Source organism: Ziziphus jujuba, chromosome 5, assembly GCF_031755915.1.
Source record: "Ziziphus jujuba cultivar Dongzao chromosome 5, ASM3175591v1".
Lineage (NCBI taxonomy): Eukaryota > Viridiplantae > Streptophyta > Magnoliopsida > Rosales > Rhamnaceae > Ziziphus > Ziziphus jujuba.
Genome location: NC_083383.1, coordinates 13,627,776 through 13,640,967, shown reverse-complemented (window position 1 = coordinate 13,640,967; position 13,192 = coordinate 13,627,776). Strand labels below are relative to the sequence as shown.

At 32.2% G+C, this 13,192-nt stretch overlaps 1 protein-coding gene across 1 annotated transcript; it reads left to right on the top strand.

Moving 5' to 3' along the window:
• Window positions 1-1,658: 1,658 nt before the first annotated feature.
• Window positions 1,659-3,997, top strand: LOC132803818 (NAC domain-containing protein 2-like). The gene is made up of 3 exons (XM_060817396.1): window positions 1,659-1,913; window positions 2,018-2,292; window positions 3,001-3,997. Exons 1-3 carry the CDS (start codon window positions 1,751-1,753, stop codon window positions 3,457-3,459), a joined length of 897 nt encoding a protein of 298 aa, XP_060673379.1. The 5' UTR covers window positions 1,659-1,750; the 3' UTR covers window positions 3,460-3,997.
• Window positions 3,998-13,192: the final 9,195 nt, after the last annotated feature.

The window sequence follows — 13,192 nt, the reverse complement described above, 5'->3', positions numbered from 1 at the left end:
ATATGTATCTATACATATGCTTAGGTCACTACTTGCGACAAAGGTAGGTCACAGACTCCTTTTTTAAAAATCGGTCATGGTGACGTGGCAGTGCTTTTGTAAGGACACGATCACGGTGTGCAACAAACATCAAGGACGTGGCGCATTCTGATTGGGTGTTGAGTCACAGTTAGGATCTTTGACCCTCAGCAGAGAAAGACAGAGGAATACAGAGCAATAATGGCAGTAACGGCCACCGAAAGTAAAGGGGACAGAGCCACGTAGACGAAAATTTATATATACACATATCACGCTTTGGAAAAATTAATTTCTTCTTTTTCTTTTTTCTTTTTTTTTCTTTTTTTTTTGGACGGCTTGAATTTGTTTGGAATTTTGTAGGAAAAAAAAAGAAAAAAAAGCGAGCTTGGAATTAGTGGATCTGGCGGTTTCGGCAATAGCCTGGTAACTTCGTTTCGTCCTTGTCCACGTAGGTCATTGCCAGCTCCACATGGCCTACCACCAAAAAGAAAAAAAAAAAAAATCTAAAACGATAAATTCCAAAAAAATCAAAGATAATTTTTTTTAAAAAAATAAAGTAGAATTTTTTATTTTGGAAGGTAAATACGTTAGGTCTATTCGGATGATTGTGACTGCACCTCCTTTTCCCTGTCCTTCTATTTTTTTCTTTTTGTTGGATTACTATTAATTTATAATTGAAACAAGAATGTTAAAAATAAAAGGAAAAAAAAGTGAAAAACATGAAAAATATGGACATTCTCAAAGATTATTTATTATTAGTTTCTTTTTTATTTTTATTTTTTGGTGTTAAATTAACATGTCCACTGAGCATGTCCATGGCAGGCCAATAAATCATATGTGTATACAGAAAGGAAAATGATTATATGCTCTAAGCGTGCAAGCTATTAATTTCTTAAATTGATTGCTCCAAAATTGATTGTACTTATGAGAGGAGATCTCGAGTGATTTATTGTTTAATTCCTATATTGTCTTTTAAATCTTTTTTCATTCTTTTAACCGATTAATTAAAATCACCATGCATACTACCTGAACTTGTTATCCGCTCGATCAAGTATTTTGAATACATATCATGGAATTATCTAACACAACCAAATAAAAAATTACTTACAGCCTACTTATGAAATATAAATTATGAGAAAAAAATACGAATTAAATTAATTTATATTTTACAACGTGTAAGCAATACCAGCACAGTGAGATGTCGAATTAATTACCTTTTTACTGTCTCCATCCTTTGGCTGACAAATCAACAGTGCACGTGGGATGGCGTGCTGACGTGTACAACCAATCCACCGTTAATTATTCGGCTCAAAAATCAAGAAAAAACCTATACAGACCCGCCGACTACACACGGATCCCCATGACAGTTGGTTTCGGACCGACTGGTGGCGAGCCAGTCCAAAACTTGTGACGTAAGCAGTGACAAAATAACCTTCCATGTGGGCGATCTATACGCACCAACACCACTTCAATGATCGACACGTGTCCGGCTGCGGTCAGCACCCAAAGCTAGTCCGCACGGAGTGCCCAAGGGAGGAAAAAAACGTTATCGCCCACGTGTATTCTAGAATACCACCCCCCTTTCCTTCCGCCACGTGTCCCCCTCTTTTTCTATAAATTCATGTTTCTCCCTTGCGTTCTAAGTTTCAAGCGCCGTCATAGCTTAATATTACAGAGAAGAGAGGGAGAAGCAAGAGAGCTAGAGAGAGAGAGAGAGAGAGAATTTGCCAAAATGACAGCAGCGGATTTACAGTTACCGCCAGGCTTCAGATTCCATCCAACGGATGAAGAGCTTGTGTCACACTATCTCTGCCGGAAATGCGCGTCCCAACCAATCGCCGTTCCGATAATCGCCGAAGTTGATCTATACAAATACGATCCGTGGGAACTCCCTGGTAATTTTTCTGTTATTTTTATCGAATTATTTTGTGATTTTATTATTATAATTTTTTTTATTTTGGGGGAAGGATTTGGATTAATAATATTTTTGATTTTACAGGTATGGCGTTGTATGGAGAGAAGGAATGGTACTTTTTTTCACCGAGAGACCGGAAGTACCCGAACGGTTCGAGGCCGAACCGGGCGGCTGGAGCCGGGTACTGGAAGGCGACTGGAGCGGATAAACCAATTGGGCATCCGAAACCGGTTGGGATTAAGAAGGCTTTGGTGTTTTACGCCGGAAAAGCGCCGAGAGGGGAAAAAACTAATTGGATCATGCACGAGTACCGCCTCGCGGATGTGGACCGCTCAGCCCGCAAGAAAAACAGTTTAAGGGTATAGTGCACCGCCTTCGTAATTCCTTGTCAAATCTAGGGGTATTTTTGGTATTTGTGTGCATGATATTGATAAACGAGGCCGGTGGGTTCGGAAATGGTTGAAATGACGCTTTTGACCCTCCGTTATTTGCCCGAATGCCAATTGGGTCCCTCACCTGTCCTTGTTTTTTTTTAATGAATTGGCGGCCATAAAGGCGTGGATAAGCGTGAAGCTGAGGTCCATCGATCTAAATGGAGGTCCTAATTCACATTCTTTGAAAAAAAAAAAAAAAAAATCTGTTTTTTCAGATGAACGGTGGGGATGAGTTTAAACATCTTTGTTCAGTCGATCTTCACCCAACTTGAAGGGTCTCCCGAATAAAATTCGGCGATCATAAAGTTTTTGGGTGCTATATATTGGCAGAACTCGCCCACACGAGATGACATCTAATTGAACAAAAATAATAATAATTATTATTATAATAACAACTAAATAAATAACTGAAAAAATAAAACAATTTTTACTTTTTGCAAACCGGAGATATGTTTGCCACGCATGCAAATTGATTAAGAAAATTATTAGTTACCACTTTTGGAAAATATTCCTTCTTATCTCTTTGTCTGACATCACCTAGATGTTGACTAAAGATTAAAAAGACAATAATGCTCCTCATTTATTTTATTATTTACAACCATGAAATTGATCGGACGGTTCTGATTTTTGCAGCTTGATGACTGGGTTTTATGCCGCATATACAACAAGAAAGGAACCATAGAGAAGCAACAATACCAGAGCGGTTCGAACCGGAAAACAAGCTGTTTGGAAGAACCGGTTGATAAGAAACCGGTGATCCTAACACAAGGACGGAACGCCATTCCTCCGCCAGCGGCGACCACCTCGGTTACTCCGGTGCCGACGGGGATGAACGATTACATCTACTTTGACACGTCGGAATCTATCCCGAGGCTTCACACGGACTCGAGCTGCTCGGAGCACGTCGTTTCGCCGGAGTTCACGTGCGAGGTTCAAAGTGAGCCCAAGTGGAAGGAATGGGAAAAAGCCCTGGATTTCCCTTTTAATTACGGAGATGCCATGATTGACAACGGTTTTGGATCGCAGTTCCAAGGGAGTAATCAGATGTCGCCGCTGCAGGACATGTTCATGTACCTGCCGAAGCCGTTTTGAATAAGAACCGGAAGATCAGGCTTTGTTTTAGAGAGAGTGTCAGGGAAATGATGGGGGTTTTGAGAGTGTGGGTCCGCCAAATTTGTTTGTTAGCAAAAACGGTGCGTTGCACGGCAACACGAGACTGAAAGTCTATGAGTGTGCCTTTGTGCGCGCAAAAAAGCATATATAATATATAATATTTGAAAGGAAAACTACGGCCTAGAAATTAAAAAGACACCCATATATAATATAATTATGCCATTCTATGGCTGGGATTTAATTTTTCACTCAAGTGGGGTCCAGCATTTGGCTCTCCACGACGTGATAATGATTGGTTGGTTGTAATGGGTGATTATTAGGTAATCGGACGGTGCACACTGAACTTGCTTGTAGTGGTAGCATGTGTACAGTGTACAGCTCCGCTTATGTAGATAAAATTTCGATGTGTCTATTTGTATACACGTAATTTTGAGAGGGCCTTTTTGAGGCTCTATCGTAATTCCATCGTTTGTAGTTGATCAGTTTTATTATATATTAACGTTCTTATTTTTTATTATTATTTTTTTTTCTATTCTCTTTTGGAAAAAAAAAAATATATATATATATATATATATTGCATTTAGCAAATGCAATTAGATTTTATATGGAAGTTTCCATCTAATTATTATAATTCTAAAATTTCCTTCTGACTTGACAAAAATTTTATTGATGTATGTTGCGTTTATTACTATAATAAATGAATGCTAAAATTATATATATATATATATATATATGCATGGAATTTATTTGCGCGACACACAATTTTGTTGAAAAAATTAATATGTCTTGGTCAGAAGGAATATTAAAATGGCAAAGTTATGATAAGGATTACGTGGTGTATATATATATATATGCATGGGATTTATTTGCGTAACACACAATTTGGTTGAAAATATTTATGTTTATATGTCTTGGTCAGAAGGAACATTAAAACGGCAAAGTTATGATAAGGAATATGTGGAAAACCGCGTGGGAATTTCTTAAAGGATTAAATTTAATAAGGATAACGAATAGTTTTCTCTTCTGTCATGCATGATGTATCTCGACGCGGAGTAAAATTTTGGCAACGAAAATTTGGTAAACTCCATGACTATAGCAATACAGCATTATTGTTATGAATTGTCAATTATCACCCATCTAACCCAACTAACTTTGTAGCACAAGAAATTGATACTCTTTTTTCATAAAATTTTGAATTTGAAAATCCTAATGGACTGCAGAGTTTTTACTTTTAGAGGATGAAGGATTTTTTTTTTTTTTTCAATTATAAGGTTTGAATTTAAAAGTTTCTTTTTCATTATTATTATTATTATTATTATTATTTTTTTAATTTGAAAGTGAAGGGTTCAAACTTGGCGTTGAAGAATCGAAAATTCCTCCATTCCATAAGAATAGCCAAAACAAAGTGAATATGAATTTAAAAGTTTCTTTTTCATTATTATTATTAGTTTTTTTTTTTTTTTTTTATTTGAAAGTGAAGGGTTCAAACTTGGCGTTAAAGAATCGAAAATTCCTCCATTCCATCAGAATAGCCAAAACAAAGTGAATATCCTTGAGAGGATCATCCTGATAGGAGAAGAAGGCCCATAATCCACTCTATGGGCCTAAGGTTTTAGTTCTGAACCCAAAAGACTGACCTCAACCTTTTATTTATTTATTATTTCTTTTTTCAAACTGGATAAGTATTTCTCAGAAAATTAAGTACAAAAGTTTTGAACCTGAATCCTTTATTTTCAATATTAAAAATAAAAAAAAATAAAGGCCTAACACAAATAAGCAAATGCATGATACAATTATGTATTAAAGATGAAAATTGTATTTATAGGTTTAGTTTAGTGGTATAATTAAAAACCATCAAAAATATAGAAGTATTTTTTCAGATCATCACGCTTGTCGATTTTATAGCTTGAAACCTACTTGCAAGATAAAAGAACATCAAAAATCCCTGGGACAATAATGTTGTATCTACTAAAGACACTTTGACATTCAAGTCAATAAAAGTATTTTAGATACTAAAATGCAGTTAAGGTTGTAAAAAAAATGGCGTACTTGTAACATGAACTTAATAAGGTTTATATAGAATTTGCATTAATTTTCCATATTTAACAAGGAAACTGACTTACCAAACTTACCACAGAACCATGGTTTAAGAAAGTAGAGTTTCAATAAGCCTAAAGATATCGTGTACAAATGAAGTGAATTTGTGAAGGACTATGCCAAACATATACCTAGGGAATAAATCACCGCCATTCCAAAGCAAACATCCTTATCAACCCTTCGTGTGCGATGCTTTAGCATCCCTAAGTGAGAGCTTTTTTGAGGGGAAGGCTCATCCATTTCGAGGATGAGACTTACCCTATCCGATTGTCAAATGAGGACCTCTCCCAACTTGAGTGAGATGTGATTAGCATTCATGGATCTTCCTTTTGATTAGAATTGACGTGGCAGAACCAATTCGACCCACAAATGGATCAGACAGGTAAAGCTCCATCCAACACTTAAGATAAATGTCAGGATGGAGCTTCAATAATGGCAAACATACAACTCTACCATATCCATTCATTCTACCCTTTCTCCAAGGGGCAAGACTCATTCTGAGATTGCAATTCATCAGCCAAAAAGTATCACCCTTCCATAGAAAATACACTTTTAGTTCCAAAATTTAAACTTTTTATGTGACTAAAATCTCTCCTTCCTGTTGATATGTTTCCCACCCAAAAAGAATAAAAAGAATAAAAAAAATAAAGGAAAAAACCCTTAAAAACATGTACATACATTTGAAGGCCAAGAATAGAGTCATGGCTTTCATTTATGTGGATCTAGAACAACGTTTGTGCATAAGTGGTGATAACAGAGGTGGCATATTTGACTGGGACACAAGTATTCCTCTTTGGGAAGAGCCAATAAAAAAATGGTATGAGTAGAAAAATTGGCGCTATTGTGGTATATTCATTCTTTGTCCTCCTCAGGAAATAGGTATATCTATATACTGGTCGTGGAGATAAGTCAATAAAAGGATGGTTATTACAAGTAATGACTTCCATTTATCGTATTTCATGCTATGTAAATGTATAGAAAATGGGTCTAATTATGTGGATCAAGTTAACAACACAAGTTCGACAAAAAAAATAAAAATAAAAAGTTAATAATGCAGTTAATACTCCCCCTCATGCATAAGCTTATCTGTTTACGTGCAAAATATATAATTAACAAAATTTCAATACAAACGTAAAGACAACTTGATGCTATGTAAATGTATAGAAAATGGGTCTAATTATGTGGATCAAGTTAACAGCACAGTTTTGATGAAAAAAAAAAAAAAATGGTTAAAAATGCAGTTAATAAACCCCCTCTTGCATAGGCTTATTTTTTTTACATGGAAAATATATTACTTAACAAAATTTGAATACAAGAGTAAAGACAATTTCACTCAGATGTATGCCATGTTAAGTTACCATCTATCCATCAAGCTTAATCTAATAGACAATTTGGCTCAATTATGCAAGTTAACGGATAGGCTAATGCAACACAACACACTAATCGCAGTTAACAATGTTCATTTGAGGCATTTGAATTCGTTGGTACGAAATGATTTAATAGTTTTTCAAATTCAAATTACTCATTAATAGCATGTGAAAACAAATTTTTCTTGCAAAAAGTATAATATAATGATGATAAAAAGATGATTGATTCTTCTATATCTTCAAATTACCTTGTGTAAGTTTAAAGACAGAGAGACTAACAAACCATATAAAGTAGATGTTCTACATGTTCGCATAAATCATATAATTTGGAGTCTGGTCAACTGTTGAAGTCAACATCATCTGATTTCTACCGATACATCATTATTTCTTCCATTTGATGGCAACTAACAAAACAAAATTATTGGAAACAGAAACGTTTCTCTTAAAAACTCTCATTGGAAGGAATAATATCTTTATTGCAAATGAAGTCTATCTACTTTCCATCGAATATAAAAACAACGAAGGCCTTGTCAAGGATGATGACCAAGTAAAAGAACAATTCCTAGTACCCGAAACATTTTTTAGGGGGAAAAAAATAGTAGGAAAGAAAAAAAAAATTATCTTAAAGGAAGTTTGTTTCCTGTGCTGATTTTCTCGTTTAAATGTGTATTACACATACCAATATAGCATTTTGTTGTCTTTTTATTTATTACGAATACGGGGATAAATTAATGAATGAATGAATCTCGATATGATTGCAACAGGTGTATATTATGATGGAAAATCACTTTGAGTATCACAACGGCCAGATTGTGGCTATCTTTCTAGCATATGAGGCAATTGCCAATCCTAAGTACTCTGGGTTGAGAGAGTTAAGCAGTGCAGACGCAAAGCCAATTGCAAATGTATGGTTTAACTCCGAGGAATGGTATGATATTTAAGCATCGAAGTCGTTATCCAAGAGTTTTGTAGAGTATCATGCAGCTGAAGAAATCTATATATAAACCAGATGGACTTTCACCAGCAAAAGTAGAAGAAATCTACTTTCAGTTCTGTGAATTTGTGTTAATAGAATACAACATTACTTCTTAGAAGAAAAACATTAGTGTAAATGTTAATATCTATAAAATAAATTAAAACTAATGTTAATGGGTATAAAATAAAATTAATGATAAACTAAGTTATAACTTTTATGGAGTAAATAATGATTTTGGAGTCCCTGTTCTTTGTTCGGCTAAACTTTATATTATTTATGCTACCTTCTGTTCTTTAAGTTTGTTTCCTTTTTGTAGAATGAGTTTGGTCTGATATGAAAGAATGGAGAGAGAATTGTATGAGAGCCTTCCATAAGGTAGAATGATAATTTGAAATCCAAAATAAGATTGAAATTTTAATTTCAATTGTCAAAAAGTTTATTACATCCAAATTTATAGATACTGAAATGTAAACAGATGTTTTGGTGGTTGGATATTTTTTTATTTTTGGTTTTCTTTCTTTATAATATTAAAGTGTAGAAATTGAGATTCACATAATAAATACTTTCTCTCTTTTTTTTTTTTTTTTTCCTTGTTCATTATTGACAATAAAAAATTTAAAAAAAAATACCATTTGTGACAATCAATTTCTTGTCACTGCCGACCTTACTTCATCCAACTAGTTAATATAATTTAAATGAATTTCTGAACTGTTAACTTAACCTTATAAAAACAAATTAATTAAAAATCATAAACTTGATTTTATATCTTGTAGTTTTATAAGACAACTTGATTTTATATATTGTAGTTTTGTAAGACAATCTTACTTTTGTTAAAACTGAGGGGTTTGTTTTTTTTTTTTTTTTCCAAAAAAAAAAAATTGAGGTTTATTTTTATTTAAAAAAAAAAATGACCGTTGTGAATTTTGATTTTAAAGGGTTATTAGGGGGTTTCGTTTTCTGCATGAACAAGCAAATTGAGCGTCATTGTTAATGTTGGTTGAGATAGTTCCTTGTATATATATATCATCATGACTGTCGATTTTTGTTTATATTCTTTTTTTTATTATTATTTTGTTTTGAAACCTTTTTTGTACTTGTTGGGTTTACTTTATGAAAATTTGGATGGTCATAGGAAGACTTGGAACCACATTACGAGCTTAAACTATTGGGTGGTTCTGGCCTACTATCGCTTTGTAAGCTCTGTGAATGCCCTTGAGCCCCAAATACAGAGTCTCACCGATGAGCAGGTTTTAGGGTTGTTACTTTGCTAGATTTGGATGGTTCCGGCTTTGAGCTTGGCTATGTTGGGACGGTTATGAAATGCTTGAGTGGACTGAGAGACGAGCAGAGGAATGAGTTGAGTTTGATGCTTTATGCTTAGAGCTTCTTGAGACGACGTAGAAAATTTTAGGGGTGTTCAAAAATATAACCGATTTAGTGAAATCGACATATCCAATCTAATTCAATTTAATTTGATCAATCTAATAAATCCAATAATTTAATTTAATTTGATCAATCCAATAAATCCAATAAAATTGGATTGCATTGGATTGAAAATTAAAAATTCAATTAAATTGGATCAATTATTGATTTTAGTGTTTCAAAATAACCAATTCAAATTTATTGAATCTAATATTTATATAATTTATTGAAATTTTGTTAAGTGTTGGTTAAGTTATAAATTTTAAATAAGATATACTTTCTAATAGGATGCACCATACTAAATTATTTCTTTTAAGGTAAAATTTTATGCTAGCATTTTTTATATTTATATTTATTATTGATGTTTAATTTTGTATATCTACATTTTTAGCTAATAAAACTAACTATAATATTTGTATATCATGAAAAAAAAGCAATCACCGATACGAAGTTCGGATAAGATATTGAAAAGTTTTGATTTGTAATGTTTCGGAGCTTATAAAAAAGCTTATATGTAGTTGTTAGTTTATGATTTAAATATTGCTATTTTATGTTTTATGAACAATGTTAGTTTGGAACTTAAATTATATTATTGTATATGGTAAAAGTTTTTTGTGGAACTTGAATTCCGTTAAGAAATTTTTTGTATTGTTGATTATGTTATTGTAATATAGAAAATTGGATTAGATTTATAAAACTTGAGTCCAATCTAAAATAGATAGAAATAACCAATACAAAGTAGAAACAAATATTGAATTGGATTGAATTTAATTTTTTCTTACCATTGGATTAGATTGTATTGAATAATTCTCAAAACCAACATATATTGGATCAGATATTTGGGGATTAGCTTGTCTCCTAATGAGGCTTCTTCTGAAAAAAGCTCTCACTGAGAAGATCCCCAAGATGAGTAAAAAAGATTGTTCTGATTATTCAAATAACATATTGGAGCTGGATGGATAAAGTGGCTTTTTTATTGGATGCCGAATTGGGTTCAGATTATGCATTGCCGAGTGACATTCTTTTGGAATATCTGATTTATGATTCAGGAAGTCGTCCACTTGTAACTGAAAGTGAGGACATTCATTAGAGAACTAATAATTGAAGCTCCATTTGACACCCTTTTCTGGTTGTTTCAATTTTACACTGTAAAATGGATAAAGCTTTTTCTTTTTTTACTTTTTTGTCCCCCCCCTAAATGCCGTGAATAAAGGAACTTGCATGTCATATTTCAAATGTAAGATGAAAATTACAACATAAATAAATTAAAAAAGACAAACATATGTCATGATCATGCATGCGGGCCATACAGGGCTTTCCAAATGAAAATGGGCTTAACCAAAATTTTTAAGCCCTTTTTTGTGGTCCAAAATATAGTGGATGACCCGATAGCTGTAGGAGTTATCAGATACGTACAGGAGTAGCTTTCAGCATGTGGACCCGGGTGGGTTATGTGGGCACTTTCAGTTACAATCGCATCAAACATGAAAATGAAAATGCCAATCACTTTTTGTGTGTTTTTGTCTGCAAGCACCGACACACATGACACACACACACACACACACACACACACATGCCCTGCGATGAAGAAATCTTAGGAAGTCCGTAAAAAGCATCGCTTTCAGACCAACCATCAATGTCGCATCATTTTATTTTTTGAAATGCATTAAAAAAATAATAATAAAATAAAAAAACAAAATTAAGATCCATCTTCTTCACCAAACTTGAAAATGCCCAATTTAGCATTTTTCATTTGGCAAAAATTTGGCTGCCTTTTTTCATTTTCTCATCCAATTACCTAAATTTCAACAACATTATGGCTGGCTAAGCTATGCGTGACACTATTTTCTTTTTTGAAGAGGGTCAAATAGCAACTCCATTACCCAATTTGTACTATCGCTAAAATTCTTGTGAAAGGAGAATAATTTTTTTTTCATCTTGAGATCGATCATACATGATGAAATTCTTTATGCAAAATCATACTGGTAGGAGCCCAATTGTTTTATTTTTATCTCATAATTGAAATTTGGAATGCATGTATGTTTTCTGCATGCTTTCATTTATTCAGCAGAAAATATATATATATATATATATATATATTTCCATTTGTTCTAAACCCTTAGAAGTATGTGTAGCCCCCATTTTGTTGTACATTTGGGAACCCATCATTCAAATGGTCAAGGCCTTGTTTGGTTGTCTTTGTAAATATAATGTGCAATTAAAATAGAGGGAAATCCCAATTAAAGATACCCATAAGTTTTTTTTTTTTTTTTTTTTGCTATATTAAAAATGGTGAAATTTGAATTCGAAATTTTGATCTGAATATAACAACAACATGGTTATTGGATTATCCCAGCGAAGTTAAAAATATCCCATGAATTGTTCACATTACTCCAAACTTCTAAATTGTAATATTTGCTGAAATTGGCTAGTTGAAAATACTTGCATTTGTGAACTTTTTGTTGGATAAATATATTTTTGATATAATAACTTTATTTTAAACATAAACGATTTTTGAGACTTAAATTACCTCCCAAGGTAAAAATGTTGTTATTATTCTCTATGCAAGACTGACAAAATCATAAAAAGATCTCTACCCAAAATCCACGTGTAGAGAGGATCCAAATAAATCTCAAAGACCAGTTTCTGTCAAACAGATGAAATTCAATAACAAAACAAATTTGTACTGTTTTTTGGTGGAAAAAAATATTTATATGTCAAATCCCCATAATTCATATTAACCAACTTCAGAATTTCACTCATAAAGAAAAAGAAATTTGATCCAAACTGTGTAAAATACATTATTATTTGCTGTTCAAAATGAGGGGGTCCACATAACTACTTGACCAACAGGGTGGTTATGATCTGCGTTATATTACTTTCATACATTTATTTTAATATTATTGTTTATATATCACCAAACATCACCAAGATTCACTTTTAAATAATCAAGATTTTGTTCATTTCACAGTTGATTATCTTAGATACTCTAGTCCAAATACTATTGGTAGAATAATAAATGTGACAGACATGCACTCGTTTTTTTTTTTTTTTTTTTTTTAAATTTATTAACACTGATCTCTAGAATCCAAAATAAAAACAAAGAAACCACTGGAAACATAGAGATTGTGTGCTGCAGCTCTTCCTTTGCAGTTGTGATTGCATATTGACAGCAGAAATTTATGTTAGGTGGAGATGAATTGCACTTTAGCATACAGTTGAAGCCCATTTAAATTTTGGCAACTTGATTCCATTACATCTTAATTTTGATGTATATCTTTAGAAAAAATGTTGATTTTCATATATTAACATAATAAATGTCAATAAATATTTAAGATTAAAACTAGAGATCATTGCTATATGGGTTCTTTTCAAAAAGACACTTTGTTACATACAATTGATTGAAATATAAAAGTTAGAGCCATAGACAATACGAAATAACATATTTTAAAGTAAAATCGTAAAAAAAAAAATAAAAAAAATCACACATTTTAATTGTGAATAGAGATTAGTCAGCATTTAGAAGTTAAACTAAGGATATAATTGGTAAACAAAATAATTATTTTTGATCAGATAAAGAGTACTAACTCTTAGCAATTAAAAAAAGAGAAATAAAATAATTATTCTTATTGATATATTTGATTATTAAATTGAATTATATTTACTATTTAACCTTTTATATATTTTTTTTCTTTTCAAAAATATCAATTTTGATAAAAATTTATTAAAAATAATATTTTATAATTATTTATATATTTTAATATAAAGATGATTAATCTAGATTTAAATATATTTTAAATATGATAAGTATGTTTATTTTTTAAATGAAAAAATATTAATACTAAATTTC